This window comes from Myotis lucifugus, unplaced genomic scaffold (assembly GCF_000147115.1).
Source record: "Myotis lucifugus unplaced genomic scaffold, Myoluc2.0 scaffold_265, whole genome shotgun sequence".
NCBI lineage: Eukaryota > Metazoa > Chordata > Mammalia > Chiroptera > Vespertilionidae > Myotis > Myotis lucifugus.
The window spans coordinates 1,150,016-1,166,202 of record NW_005871313.1 but is presented as its reverse complement, the minus strand read 5'-3'; the positions used below and the strand labels follow the sequence as shown (position 1 = coordinate 1,166,202).

Here is a 16,187-nt window from a genome sequence, read left to right as displayed (position 1 = left end):
CATAGGTTCTTCCAAATACCCACAGCAACTCTTTCTCTCCCCTTTTCCTCCTTTATCAATAGGAACTCTTTCTAAATCTCTTTTCAGGTCCAAATTTCCTATCTTCCAAATCCATTCCATTAGCAAATCCTATTAACATTAACCTACAAAGCATAATCTGAAATGCTTCTCTTTTTCTTCTCTACATCAATCTAGTTGAAGCCACTGGCTCCTTTACTCTACTCTTGACTTCTCACAGTGTATTCCCACATTTCAGCCAGAAAGATATTCTTCAAATATAAGTTATTTCATATCACCCTTTCCCTGAAAAATCTTTCAGTGGCTCCTCATCTCACTTAGAATAAAATATAAAGGTCTTCTTCCCTAGCTTAGTTGAACTTAGATGGTTTAGTCCCACTATCTGCTTACCAGTACATCTCCTACTGCATCTTGTATTGCTCTTCTTCTCACTCATTACACACTTGCCTTATTTCTGTTCTCTGAACATGTCACACTCTTTCCTATCCTAGAGTATTCCTTTGTCTGGGATGCTTTTTCTCAGATATATATGGTTGACTCCTCCCTGTCATCCAAAAGTCAACATAAAAGGTGACTCCTTAGAGAAGCATTCACTGTCCTCTCAACTAAAACAGTCTTCCAGCAATTCCTCTGCTTAATTTTTATCATAATACTTGCCATTACCTAACATTTTCTTTTAAAGATGATCTCCATTCTTTTTGTAGCAATGTAGATTTTGTGATAATAAAAACTTGTTGGTCCCACTGAATAATGTATCTTCAGCACCTACAACAGCTGTCTGCACATAATTAGTATTAAAAAATGCTGAATGAATGAGCAGATCAATAGATATATTTTACCTAAAATTGGCAGAAGACATCTAATGAGTTTTCAATCTCAGTGAAATTAAATTTCAATGAGATTTGAAATTTGGGTAAAGGTCAGAAATAAATGAAAGGGTAAGTAAATGTTCAGTTGGAAGATAAAACAGCTCAAAAAATGACTGGGGCATGGCAGAAGTCCCAGTTTCTCACTATTACATGTAATCAAGAGTTGTTAATACTATAAACTTTTGGAAAAGTAAAACATTTTAAATAAAAATTGAAATCTGAGTAAGAAAAAATTATCTAAAATGTTCCACTTATAAACTATTTTTTTAATACAAATTTGTTCTTCATATAACTTTCCCTTGGGTCTCTAAAGAGTCAATCTACATTATTTATTTATTGGAAAAAAATGACTGCATGTGAATGGCAAAATAATTGCAATAAAAGAATAGATTTGGAGAAAGATGCTTCAGACAAAAGATTAAACAGAGACAAATTTGGATTATTTATGCAATGCTTATGTGACAGCTTTATTCTGGACATGGTTTTACATATTCAGATACATTCTATACCTTGGACACTGAAGAACAGAATAATGCACCCTGAATATTTTTGAGGGAGTGAAAGAATTGAAGGTCATTTCCCCCCCACATTGTTTAAACCCAGGATCTTAGGAGAGCCCTCCATAGGTATATATGTTGGACTATTTATATAAAATGCCAATGTTATGGACAACTCTATGCTTCTGCAAGACAAACACTTAAGGAATTATCTGTTAATGGGAGATTAAAATATGAGGCAATTTTATTGAACAAGTGGCAGTTTTTATCTTCTGCATTTGCAAATTTAAGCCATATTTAACCTAGAGTAAACCTTTTCATATTTCTCAATCATCACAATTGTTTAATTAGCAACTATGGTGATAAAGTAGTTTCTTTCATTTAAAAAGATTCCTTTTGTGTAGAAGAAAAAATAATCAATGCTCATTCAAGTTTCAATAAACTAAAATCACAATTATGAATTAGCACCTCATAGTTTGTCACCCTAAAATAATCCTTCTATGGTTCCTTTGATCTAATTAATAATAATACCTCTGAAAAGATAAGCAAGTGCCCTTTATTTCAAATAATTTTATTTAAAGGTCTAAGAAAAACATAGCCTCAGGCTCCTGAATCCTAAGTAGCAAATATCAGTGAATGACTAGAAGAATCAATACAACTGAAGCCAAAAGATATGTAAAAGTTTGGAGGACGTTTTACTTAGTTAGTTAGTTTGCTGTTCAGCATCCATTCCCCTTTTTGCATTAGAACCTTGACCTTCCTTTTAAGGACATCCCTCATTGTTATTATATTTGGAGGCATCTGGAATTTGTATCTTGAACAAACATCATGGTTACATAGGGGTGTGAGAACAGCAGTGTGTGGCCCATACTATCCTATGCTGTGAATTCTGGGCAACCATCCAGAGCTCTCTTGGATCTTACCATTCCCATGTAAAGTTCTTTAGGTTCCTATTAATTTTATGAACTCCAGATATATTTCCAATAAATGTCCATCTTTACTTAAAATGGTCAGTTAGTTTTTGTGGACTAAATTTTAAGAAAAACAGAAAACTATAAATTCATAGCTATTTGTTTGCCAATGAAAGTTTAGTTTTGATTATAGTGTTGAATTTATTTACATGTATCTTAAAGAAATAAATTAACTTTATTAAACATATGCGCTTTGTTATAAAACTAGGGGCCCAGTGCACAAATTTGTGCACCTTGAAAGGAACTGTGGGGCCATGAGGCTGCAGTGGGCACATGGGCAGGTCTCGGCCCATCCTCTGCACCCCTGCCTGGCCCCTCCCACCACAGCCCCTGGTCTCTCTGCCTGCAGGCCTGCTCCCGCAGCCACCAATCCCATGAGCTGACAGCTCCGGCCCTGCTTGCTCCTGCTGACAGTGCAGAGGATTGGGGCCAGCGCCGTCAGTGGGTGCAAATGGCAACTGCTGCTCTGATCATCCCTCAGGAGCAGGGGTAGGTGGAGAAGCCCTGAGGGGTGATTGGGGCCAGCAGCCACCACTTGCAACCACTGACGGCACTGAGCAATCGGGGCCAGTGCCGGCAGCGGGTGCGAGTGGTGGTTCCGGTGTCAGCAGCAGGTGTGAGTGGCGGCTCCAGTGCTGGCAGAGGGTGCAAGCAGGGCTGGCGCCAGCAGCAGGTACAAGTGTCGGGCAGGACCATGGCACTCGGGAGCAAAAAATTTTCAGTAACCACCAAATGCTCACCCCAATGACAGCAACTGGCGCCCCGCCTTGGTCTGGCACCCCCGTTCACCTGCTCCATCATCCTGCTGTGGCCCACGCCTGCCATGTTCTGCACCTGCCCCCTGGTAGTGAACGCACATCATAGCGACTGGTTGTTCAGTTGTTCCGTGTTCAGTCTATTTGCATATTAGCCTTTTATTATATAGGATAAATTATTTCTCTTAACCCAAGAGTTGTATATCATTTTGCTGTTTATATAGGGCTTTCATATACTTTATATTGTTTGCTCCTCACTCTTAGGAGACAACTGAAATAAATTTGTTAGCATCTAATACAGGTGAAGAAGCTAAAGTTCCAAGGGGTTAAATATGTTTGAAGTCACAGGGCTAGTCAGAACCGTGTTAAAGCTCGGTCCTTTTTCTTCAAAACTCCTTACATTGTTCTGTAATACTTCTGTGACAATAACCAGTGACTATAGTTACTAGACTGTTTGTCGGAATGCTTCCTTTTATTGTCATTTTTTTCTATTAAAATATCTCAAATGAGTGTAAAAAAACATTAAGTTTGAAAGGAATTTTGGATGACTTACTTCCTTGTCTACCCCCATATATGTAAAAATAAGTTTTATGATGTTCCTTCTTTACTTCTAGAATAAGAGAAAATATTCCTTTATTTAAAAAACATATTATGTGGCAGATCTAATTTATAGGATAAAGTACACAGAGTTTGAGAGTACAAAAAAATTCAGAGTGCACTGTATTAGGTAATAAATTGGGGGCGGGAGAAGGAATCCACAAAAACGATCTAATTTCACATAAAGCCCCCATAGACTTCTGTAATAATGTGAACATTAAACAATTTTTAATTAAAAAAATAAAAATATAATTTAAAAAGTCGGGCTGTTTTATTTTTTGTGTCCTTAGCAGATATGCTCCAACTTTTCCCATTCTTCTTCACCTCTGGCCACTGTCAAGGGTTTTACTCTTTGTAAAATAATAGACACCATTATCAGAAGGGACTATTTACACAGTTGCTTTATAGCAATGATAAAGTATTTAGGCAATGTCTTAATACTATTTAACAACTGAATTGAACTAGAAATTTTTCTAGAGATATAATTAAGCCTAAAATTTTCTTGAGGGAAATAAGTAGTGGTGGTGGAAGTTGTTATTTTGTGTAAGATAGAGGGGAGAAGCTTCTCTGTGAAGGCGACTTTAGGAGAGACTGAAGGAAATGAAGGAGCAGGTCTTGTGGAAGAGAAGCTGGCAGAGGAAGGAGCAGGGGCCAAGTCTCTGAGCAAAGAGCCTGCGTGGCTTTTATGTAAAGGCTCAGCACAAACAGCTCGCCCACAGTTTCATAGCCCATTGGGTGGTCATTAACTTGGAGCATTATTTTTACCTGCTGGTTGCTGGCATGATTCAGGTGCATTTATGTGCACATTTATTTTCTGAAAAGTCAATAAGGATTTCTGCTATTCATGGTCCAGTGAATGGAGGCAGACCATGACAAAATTTTCACCGGTCTGAAACATCCCTCCTTGGTAAATTCCTGACCACTTTCACTGAGCATAATGTTTTCAAGGTTCAGCCACATTATAGCATGTGACAATACTTTATTCCCTTTCATTGCCTTTCAATAATATTTCTTTGTAGGGATATATCACTTTTTAAAAATAGGAATTAACACTCGTAGAAATGCAGAAAAAGTACTATAAAATGTTGCTTTTCTATAACACATGTATGTAATTGTTTTCTCAATACAAATTTATCAGTTTGGGGCCTTGTAGTCCATAGCACACATGACATGGAGCTCCAGTACCCAACTTCTTCCAGTATTTTGTTTTTAATTAATTGTTGCAGAACTTTCTACTAACCACAACTTTCCAGTTATGCAAGGACCTGCTTTTTAAGTTAGTGTATTCTTTCATTAATAGAAATGTCATGAGTAGGTTGGATGACTGTTTTAAGAGAAATAATAAGTAGCCATTTCTGCACTGAGTGGAGAGTTGAACTGGCTGTTAGCTATGGGTTCCCGTGAACACTCATGAGATTCAAAGCAAAACTGTTCGGTTATCCACTGAGATTTTGACTTGTTACCATAGCGTGACCTATTCTATCCTAACTAATACATAGAATTTGGTAATAGTTTTGGATAGATTATAACATCCCAGGTGGCCTAAGGAAACTTAATTACCTTTTTCTGGCCTGAATTTGCTTATCAGTAATAATAAAGCTAAATAAAATAATCTCCAAGATTGCATCTACTCAAAAATGATATAACGTTGTGACTCTGTGACTCGAGGACATTCTCTGGAGAAGTGGTGGTATTATCACAAACATGCTGATGTAGCTGATAGGATCAAAAACCTATCACGCATCATGGGCAGGGGAGTGTTTTCCAAAAAGCTGTTTTTTGGAAATTCCAGATACAGATGAAGTCATGACACAATTTTTTGCTGGAGAGTCAATACCCAGAATTACCTTGAGATGTTACAAAATCTTACTTTTGTTTGACTGAGGGTAATTAACATGGATTTTTTTAATCTGTAATAAGAGAATGATAAATATCAATTATTAAATACTAGAGGCCCAGTGCATGACACTCGTGCACTCGGGGGTTGGGGGGGCGCCCTCAGCCAGGCCTGCGTTCTTTAGCAATCCAGGAGTCCTCGGGCGATGTCCATGTAGCGGGCCTAAGCCGTCAGTTGAACATCCTTAGCACTGCTGCAGAGGCGGGGAGGTGGGAGAGGCTCCCGCCACCCCTGCTATGCTTGCCAGCCAGCCATCAGCTTGGCTTGTGGCTGAGCAGTGCTCCCCCTGTGGGAGCACACTGACCACCAGGGGGAGGCTCCTGCATTAAGTGCCTGCCCCCTGGTGGTCAGTGCATATCATAGCAACCGGTCATTCCACCATTCAGTTGATTTGCATATTGCCCTTTTATTATATAGGATTTTTTAATTCCAGGTATTACACATGAATTATCTCAGCCACTATTCTATTATCTATCTGTCTATCATCTATCTATCTATCTATCTATCTATCTATCTATCCATCTATCATCAGCTATCTAACCATAAGAGTGGTGCTATTATTTTCCCAGTTTTGCTAAGGAAAATACTGAGGCTTTCAGAAAATAAAACACCTTGCCAACAAAGCAGCAGTGCTAGGATATAATTCCAAAGCTCAGGTTCTTAATCTCTAAGAAATTTCTGGAGTGGTTGTAAACTTCTCAAAGGAGAAAACTTTTAAAGTATGGTGCTTCAGATTTGGTTTGATCCTCTTTTACATATGTTTAAATTGACCTCATCTACCAAATTTACTTTACATGCCTTTCAATTTTGATCACATATTGGCTTTTCCAAAATTATTCATATTCTCTTTTTAAATGTTGCTCTTCAGTCTCAAGAAGTTTCTCTGTAGGTTTTCCTTTTATTGCTTTTTTCGCATTTGCCTTTCCACACTACTTCATATATAGAATATGTAATATGCACCTGTTATGGTCTATTACTCTCTCTATAATTTTTAAGTTCCAATTCAAAATAACAAGCAAAAAAATACTAAATGGTAAATTGTAGCATTTCTATCACTGTGTAAAAGGCATGTCATTTTTAATTGAATTTATTGGGGTGACATTGGTTCATAAAACCATACAGGTTTCATGCTGCATCGTGTGCTCATACCCAAGATAAAGTCTTTTTCCGTCCCCATTGATCCACTTTTCCCACTTCCACGTTCCCTTCCCCTCTTTCTCTCTGGCTATTATCATACTGTTGTCCATCTCTACTTAATTCCCTCACCCTTTTTCACCTACTCCCTGCCCCCCTCCCCTCTAGTAGATGTCAGTTTGTTCTATGTATCTATGCTTCTGTTTCTTTATTGTTTGTTATATTATTTGGTTCATTACATTCCACATATAAGTGAAATCATTTGGTATTTGTCTTTCTCTGTCTGGCTTATTTCATTTAGCATAATAATCTCCAGGTCCATCCATGTTGTTGCAAAAGGGAGTAAAGACAGTCTCCTCAATAAATGGTGTTGGGAAAATTGATGAGCTACATTAAAAAAAAATGAAACTAGACCAACTTACACCATACACAAGAATAAATTCAAAATGGATAAAAGACTTAAATGTAAGTCACGAAATCATAAAAATTCTACAAGAAAACATAGACAGTAAAATCTCAGACATCTCTCATAGCAATATTTTTGCAGATATATCTTCTTGAGCAAGGGAACAAAGCAGAAAATAAACAAAAGGCATGCCATTTTGTATTTTTATCTTTTACTACAGAAAGTTAAGCAACACAGATTGAACTATTCCTTATCAAAAAATTTCCTGTTCTTTCATATCTATTTTTGTTTATTTTCTGACAGAATCTCTTGACATATCCTTACGTAATGCCATAAACCTTGACTCTGTTCTCTACCTGTTGTATAACATCTTATGTATGAAGTCATGACCAGCTAGAATATTCTTGGTATTAAATATCAGGAAAAAGTAATAAAAACATTTGTAAAAGGCAAGTCTTGCCATAATGTAATATCAAGAATATGAATGGCTATCTCATTATTCAATAAATCTGAAAGTACAATGGTAACAATGCCAGAGAAATACAAAGAAAACCATAATATAAGATGGCAGAAAAAAATGTTATTTAATATAACTTTAAAAATTTAAATCCCTGAAGGGCTTAATACTTTGCCTATAGGTCTTCAAAAATTTTATACGTTATTTTTGCTTAAAAGAATATTTTCCTCATGAAATTATTTTATAATTTCCATTATAGTTTCCATTATGGTAATCTCACCATCAGTCCTTCTACCTCTTCTCTTTGCATTGTTGCCAAAATCATAACTCCATAGCGGTAGCCCATCACGGTTAAACCCAATTATAACAATGCCATCATTCTTGTCACAGAAGGTTCCATAGCAAAGGAATAGGATCAGCAATGAACAAGTGCCCAATTAAGATGAATGAGACCTAAGGACAAATTAGTTGAGGAATATTGGAAGAGACATTTTCTTGTCCCTCTCAGAAAAAGAGAGTTTTCAGGAGTCAGATATTCCTTTTTATGGATGTTGTAGACAGATGACCACCATGAGGGAAGGCAGCTTAAGAATAAAGTTGATCCAACACAAGGCAAATAAAAACATACCAACTCTGGAACCTATCCTGATGGATCTGACACTTATGTGAGCCAATCAATCCTATTTCTTGTTTAAGTTAAGTTGGATTGGGTCTTCTATTATTTGAAATACACATAATGAACCCTTATTGATACATTATTCTTTTCTCTTCTTAATTTCCCATTTTCCTAAAAATGTGCACGTATATTAATGTACTGTTATGACATATCTCAATGTCAGATAATTTTGATCATAGTTCAGTAGCAGATACTTTAGAAGAAACTAACTTACAGGGATGTTTTATGAAAACAACAATATTGAATTTGGGGACTCATCAAAACCTTGAGCCAATTATGTGAAATATCTTCAAAATATCTAAAGCACACCAACAACAAAAGATGATAATTTCTTCTTAATTTTAATACACTGGGAAAGTATACATCTTATAACTTGGGAATATCTTTGGTTTACTTGCATAATTTATTATTAATGCAAGCCTATTTAAGCTCCTACTGACTACATGTATAAAACTCTCCACAATGGCATTATCTGCCTAATGCATTAAATCAAACAATGTTGTATGATCTCAAGACTTTTCACAATCTGGGTCCTCCCACTCTCCATACTCTACCTGCATATAGTGGGAGCTCACAAACATGCACTTTCAGCTCCAGACTCTTCACAGCTGTGCTGTCCCTCTCCCTTCCTTTCCATATAACATCTTAATTTTTTCATCTGTGCTTTTTGGTCAAGCCCTCTTCCTCCTCACCAAGAATAGAACTCTTTGAAATACATAAGCTCTGCCACAATATTTGGCTCTAATTATATCTTACTGTGCATTTACCTGTAATGCTTCTGTCTTCTTTGTAATTAGTTTGTTAGATCATTGAGAGCAAAAATTGGTATTTCTCTTATAACTACCCTCCAGAGCCTAAAATACTGTGTAGTAAATATTAAATGAATACAGCTTTATTAATTAACTAGAAGCCCAGTGCACAAAAATTTGTGCACTCGGGGGGTGGGGGGCTCCCTCAGCCCGGCCTGTGCCCTCTCGCAGTCTGGGACACCTCAGGGGATGACCACCTGCTGGCTTAGGACCGCTCCCTGGGGTATTAGGCCTAAGCTGGCAATCAGACATCCCTCTGGCAGCCTGGGAGCCTTGGGGGATGTCCACTTGCCAGCGGGGAGCAGGCCTAAGCTGCAGTCGGACATCCTTAGCACTGCTGAAGAGGCGGGAGAGGCTCCCACCACCACCACTGTACTGGCAGTCGTCAGCCTGGCTTGTGACTGAGCAGAGCTCCCCCTGTGGGAGCGCACTGACCACCAGGGGGCAGCTCCTGCATTGAGCATCTGCCCCCTGGTGGTCAGTGTGTGTCATAGTGACCAGTCATTCCCAGTCGTTCTGCTGTTAGGGTCAGTTTATTATATAGGATAGAGGCCTGGTGCATGGGTGGGGGCTGGCTGGTTTGCCCTGAAGGGTGTCCCGGATCAGGGTGGGGGTCCTGCTGGGGTGCCTGGCCTGTGTGGGTGAGGGGCTGATGGCTGTTTGCAGCTGGTCACACCCCGTTCATGGGGAGAGTCCCCACTAGGGTGCCTGGCCAGCCTGGTGAGGGGCTGATGGCTGTTTTCAGGCTGGTCAAGCCCGCCCCCCCCCCCCAGTGGGACCCTCTACCCATGGAGGTTTGGCCAGCCTGGGAGAGGGGATGATGGCTGTTTTCAGGCTGGCCACACCCCCTTTAGGGTGGGGGGTCCCTACTGGGGTGCCTGGCCAGTCTGGGTGAGGGGCTGAGGGCTGTTTTCAGGCTGGCCAAGCCCCCCCGGCGACAGAAGCTCCCAGCCTCTCCTTTTTTTTTTTTTTTTATTCTGGGATTTATTTACCTTCTACAATTGAAACTTCGTAGCCTTGAAAGGAGCTCAGAGCCGGCCAGGGTGGGCGGGAGGGAAGCTTGGCTTCTTCCATTGCCAGGGGCAACCCAAGCCTCCTGCTCGCTCCAGCTCCATGGCCACGGCCGGCTGAAAGCAGGTATCTGGGGTTTATTTACCTTCTATAATTGAAACTTTGTTGTTTTCAGTGGAGCTCAGAGCCGGCCATGGCAGACGGGAAGCTTGGCTTCCTCCATCATTGGGGCAACCAAGCCTCCTGCTTGCTCCAGCTCCGTGGCTGCCAGCCACCATCTTGATTGGGTTAATTTGCATATAGTCACTCTGATTGGCTGGTGGGCGTGGCTTAAGGCATAGCGAAAGCACGGTCAATTTGCATGTTTGCTTTTATTAGTGTAGATCATGTTTTATTATTTTCTTACAGAATCTGTCACATGAAACTAGAAAAAGATTTTAATTTACTAGATGGACTGAGGGCTGCCAGATTTACCAAACAAAAATATAGGATGCTCAATTAAATTTAGATTTCAGATAAATAACAAACTTTTTATTGTATAAGCATATGCAGTGCAATATTTGGGGCATAATTATACTAAAAATTGTCTGCCTTATAGTTTAAAATTCAAATATCATTGGATGTCCTTTATTTTTATCTGGAAATCCTAGATTGGCCTTCCCTACAGAAATATGTGTACTCATTTTTCTAAATAAGGTAAATGCCACATTTATGAATTGCTTACCCTTACATAGTTTTGCTAATCAAGTACAATAGTAATGAAGTTCTCTGCATTGTTTCACCTGGTAGTGACAACAAATAAATAGAGTAATCCTTTTCTGAAAGTCACCATGCACACATGTTTAGAGGGAGCAAAGTTAAACAAAACGGCATTTCTGCCCTCAAGTAATTCATAGTTGGGTGGAAGAAGGGAAATCCCATTTCAGTCCAGCCTCTACTTGATGTGCAATCCAGATCATCCATTGGCCAAAATTATTTTTAGGCCTAATCCATCCCTCCTGGGCAAAGATCTAAGATGACACTGTACACTTAGGTTGTCAAAAAAGAAATATATTGGTTTTGAAGTATACATTAAATAGTTCTTGCCTTCGGAGTGTTTATAAACGCCACAATTGATAATCCTACATAAAAATAATTATTTATAATTTGTTTTGACCAGCATGCTTTACTTAGAGTTTGATAATGAAGTTAGTTTAATTATAGAAGATTCTTTTTCTAGTTTCTGGATATTTAATGTGCATTTTATTTAGCAAAAGCAATGAAAATGAAAATTTTTCCCCTCCTAGCTATTGTGCAAATCTTTCACAGGTAAATGCCATGTGATTAATTAATTTGAGTCATGTATTTAAGTGGTTATTAGGATCCAGTGGTTCAGATTTTGAATCTCGGTCTGCTTTAGCTAATTTCTGGTCATCAATCTTTTCCGCAATGGAAAACAAGTTCCCAGGAGAAATTTTCTTTGCCTGGCACAATTTTATAAAGATTCTGTGAGTGCATTTGTGTGTACATAAAGTTTGGTATTAGTTTTTAAATTATTTTTTTCTACACTATATTTGTTAATTTATTGAACACCATGTAATTTGATATCTGTAATAATCAAAGATATCAAATTCCAGAAACATTTTTCATGTGTGTGTGTGTGTGTGTGTGTGAAAAGTATTTCTTAGACTTAGACCATGTAATTCAAGTTTTTAAAACAATGTCTCCTGAACATACATGCATAAAAAATTTTCACTTCTGAAATAGTATCATATTTTTTTCCTTTTGAAAAACACAGAAGTTATTGATCTTAAGCCACCAATCCGTATTTTCTTGAAGGTCATTTTCAATTAAAATAACAAGGCATAATCTAATAAATGATCATTTCCATGGAGTTCAATTGGTTATTAATATATCAGATGAAGTTACAAATGAAATGGAAAAAACAAAATAATAGACATTTTCCTCTTAAATATTAGATAAAATGTCACATTAAAAAAATTCTGACTGGTGTTTGTTAAAATAAATTTGTAATATTGATAAATAAAAAAGGTAATGAGACTATTGGGGTAACTTATCCCAATTTTAGTGATTTGTCAGTCACCAGGGCAGAGGGCTATAGTTAGCATTAGCATTATGCCAAGTCTTTGGAAATTATGAAAAACTCATATACAGAGTATATTTTAGGCTGTCAAAATTACCTTGGGTAGCTCTTCAATTTGATTGGCATCTAGATAAAGCTCCTCTAATGTCCGTTCGAAGTTAAAGACTTCTTTTGGCACCTGCTGAAGGCTGCAGTGGGAGTAATCTAAAACTGAGATGATTTCTTCTTCACCTCGGAAACATCGGCACGGCACCAGACGGCCGATGAGTTTCCGTTTGGTGGTCATCTCCAGGCAATGCACTAGAGAAAAACAGAAAAAGAAAAACACAATTGCTTAATCAACTACCTTCTTGTAATATTTAAAACTTAGAAATTTAATGTTGGTATATGTTGTATAATTACATATTACTTTAAAATTTATATTGGACATGCCCAAGCATTATATCATTTAATCCTTGAACAAACCTACAAGGTATGTGAGATAGGATTTATTCCCATTTAACAGATAAAACAATGGATTTAGAGAGGTTAAGGGACTTCTCAATATCATACAGTTTGGGAATAACAGAACTGGGCCATATTGCAATGTTATTACTATACTTCTACTTCCACTTGAAACATGGATCTACGATATGCTTTTAATTTTACACAAGTAACAGTGGAGAACAGAAACCTCCAGAAATTGTTGAAAAAATACTTTTCTCCCATTTCTGCAAGTTTCACCACTAAGGTTTATGATGTCTTCTTTTTGACCCACAAATTCATATAATCAGTCAACATATACTCATTGAAAAACCGCTCTATTCTAGGCACTGATCTAGGTACTGGGGAGAGAGTGATGAATTGAACAGATTCTCTGTTTTCATGAAGCTTATGTTCTATTGGAACAACAAATCAGAGTTGGATTGGTTATGTGCTTAGAATGAGGGCCTATCTTTATGAATCCTGTGATTTTAATGGGAGAAAACAACTTGTAATCATGGCAGAAACCTGTGACATCCTTGGCATGACTTTCTCTAAGTTAAACTGACTAAATACCATAAATTGTGTACAGATTTGTATCATGCACCTACAGTACTTCATTAAATCTATTATTTTTTATGTTATTCTTCTCATAGACTGTAAGCCTCTTAAGGGTAGAAATCATGTTTTGTTCATATTTTGCATTTGTCTTGGTGCTTGACAACAAATATAGAATGATCAAATGAATACAAGAATAAATAAACAAACATGTCTGGGACTCTTTCCCCAACCACATCAGGTACTGATAGTTTGATTGAAAACTTCTCATTCTAACTAAAAGGTCACTCTGTCTGTGATGTCTCCCCAGGAAGAATAATGAGTAGTGTCTTCCTCTGAGTTCCCAGAGCACTAACTATGTAATTTCCTAGTTATTTGTACCACTAGAGGCCTGATGCATGAAATTTGTGCAAGAGTAGGCCTTCCTTCCTCGTCCCCCCACCCCCCGACCCTGCTGGCACCGAATTCCCTCCGGCGCCCGGGACCCGGGCTTCCTTCGCAGCCCTGGCTTTGTCCAGAAGGACCTCTTTCATTGACCCAAAAGCATATTATGCTTTTATTATTATAAATTTCCCTATAAGGGAGTTCTGTAGGGGCCCAGGGTAGGCCACCCTAAGTTGTCCCCAAATGGCATACCAATTATTTTGATTTAAACTTATTTAAGAAATTATCCTGCAAGAAGAAAACCCTGATCACTCTGTCCCCCTAAAAGTAGAAGATACATCACCAGGTGATAGGTGCCCTACCTGTTCCAGGGGCCTGACACAACCTTATCATAAGATTTAAAAGAATCCAAAGTCTGCATCAAACTAAAAAATTTTGCACAGCAAATGAAAGCATTAACAAAATGAAAAGACAACATATGGAATGGGAGAAGATACTTGCCAATGATACATCCAATAAGGTGTTAATATCCAAAATTTATGAAGAACTCATGCAACTCAACACCAATAAAACAAACAAGCTAATGGGCAGAAGGTCATAATAGACATTTTCCCAAAGAGGACATATAAATGGTCAACAGGCGTATGAAAATATGTTCAATGTCACTAATCAGAGAAATACAAATTAAAACCATAATGAGATATCACCTCACACCTGTCAGAATGGTCAATAAATCAACAAATAAGTGTTGGTGAGGAGGTGAAGAAAAGAGAACCTTCACACACTGTTGGTGGGATTGCAAATTGGTGCAGCTACATGGAAAACAGTGTAAAGGTTCTTCAAAAAACAAAAAATAAAACTACCTTATCATCTAGCAATTCCACTTCTGGGAATATATCTGAAGAAATACAAAACTCTAATTTGAAAAGATATATGCACCCCTATATTTATTACAGTGTTATTTACAATAGCCAAGATATAGGTTAGTGCCTTTCAAGTCTCCATGGGGGGTATCTAACATATTAGGCAACCAATAAATGCATCTAGTAAACATCTGACATTTATCAGGCACCTAGTACACGTTTGCTGAGGTTAGTGCAGTTGTAAAGGTAAGTGACGACTGCTTAGACTAAAATAGTAGCAGTGAGGATGGAGAGGAGTGATAAACTGGAAAGATATTTAAGAAGCACAATCAAGTGTTGGTGAAGGATGAAATGAGAGGTGGAAGGGGAGGCTGTGGAGCAAAGAAAGGTGTCTTAAGAGATTCCCAGGTTTTTAATTTGAGTCACAAGTGGCCACATCGACCACCCAGCTGTGATGCTGTAGAGCTGACATATACCCTGTCTATCTTGATGACATACAGATGAGTGAGGAATCAATTGTTCATGCTTTTTGTCACCCAGTGACTTGCACTTACCCCTTTTGTGCTGAACAACATGGTTGTTTTTGATACCCACCTTGTGCTACCACCACAAATTTTTTATTATGAACCAAGAGAAATAAGACAAAATCCAGGTTTGGCCAGAGGGTTCACTGTCCACCAAGACTTCTGGAATTTAATTCATTTATAACTGCTTTGTTTTTCATTGACTCAAATGGTAGGCACCTTTGATCATCTTTTCTGTCCCATCTCTCATCCCCACAATGTGCTGAGGCTTTCCCTGGCTCAACTTCTCTTTCCTCTACACCCTGAACTCTGAGATTATGCCTTACATCATGATCAACTTCAATGAGCCTCATCTTCTTCACTGAATGCTCCCTTCCCATCGTAGTCTCAATAGAAACTTGGCTGACCTACAGGCTTTACAAGTGGAACATGATGATTTCCAAACACTTCAGGCTTGGAAAGTGGAGTTGTTATCCTCCTTTGTTCTCTAAAAACTATTACTTTTCTTTCATCTTGTAAAACCTCAGCGCTTTGATGGTCTCATTACCTGGCAGTAACATCACTCTGCCCTTCTTCAGACCTTCCATTTATCATCACTTTAACATCCTCTCCCCCCACTGATAACTTTGGTATCTAATGCATGGACTATTTCTCAATCACAATTCTTTCCATTCCTTACTTATGCCCCATACAGATAATAATTTTCAACATTTTAGAGTTTTTTTTCTTACTCTAAAATTCTAAATAACTTGATTATAGTGCTACTACTGACTTTGCAATGACAGGTTTCTAGTGTAAAATGTGGCAGTTTATCTTTCTTCTAATAAATTCCCACATACTTGTAATCAACCAAACAATATTGTTTTAAATTAATAGTATTTATTTTATGATGACTATATTCCACTGCAATTCAATCACATTTTATTTCTTGTGCTTTTTTTTTCTTTAAAAATTGCCTCTTGTTTTCTTTGGTTGGGTTTTCTATGCACCTTCCACTAATTCAATATCCTATCTCCTCTTGGTATAGTCAAACAAATGTAATTTGATTTTTAATAATTTCTCACTCCCCTGAAATAATCCGTTAGAAGCAGTCTATCTTCTTGCTCCTATTTGGGTTAGTTACTTTTTGCTTGCTAGACTTCTTGGAATATAATATCCAATGTTGGAATATAACATCTAATAACTTACTGAGAAAGCATCTATGGTAGGTACATTT

At 37.9% G+C, this 16,187-nt stretch overlaps 1 protein-coding gene across 1 annotated transcript in view; it reads right to left on the bottom strand.

Moving 5' to 3' along the window:
• LRRC7 (leucine rich repeat containing 7) overlaps window positions 1-12,480 on the bottom strand; it is a 307,069-nt gene extending 294,589 nt beyond the window's left edge. The window contains exon 1 of the mRNA XM_023762876.1: window positions 12,278-12,480. Within this exon, the coding sequence (XP_023618644.1) occupies window positions 12,278-12,466 (189 nt within the window). The 5' untranslated portion in view covers window positions 12,467-12,480. The remainder of the gene's footprint in view (window positions 1-12,277) is intronic.
• Between the last annotated feature and the right edge of the window lie 3,707 nt (window positions 12,481-16,187).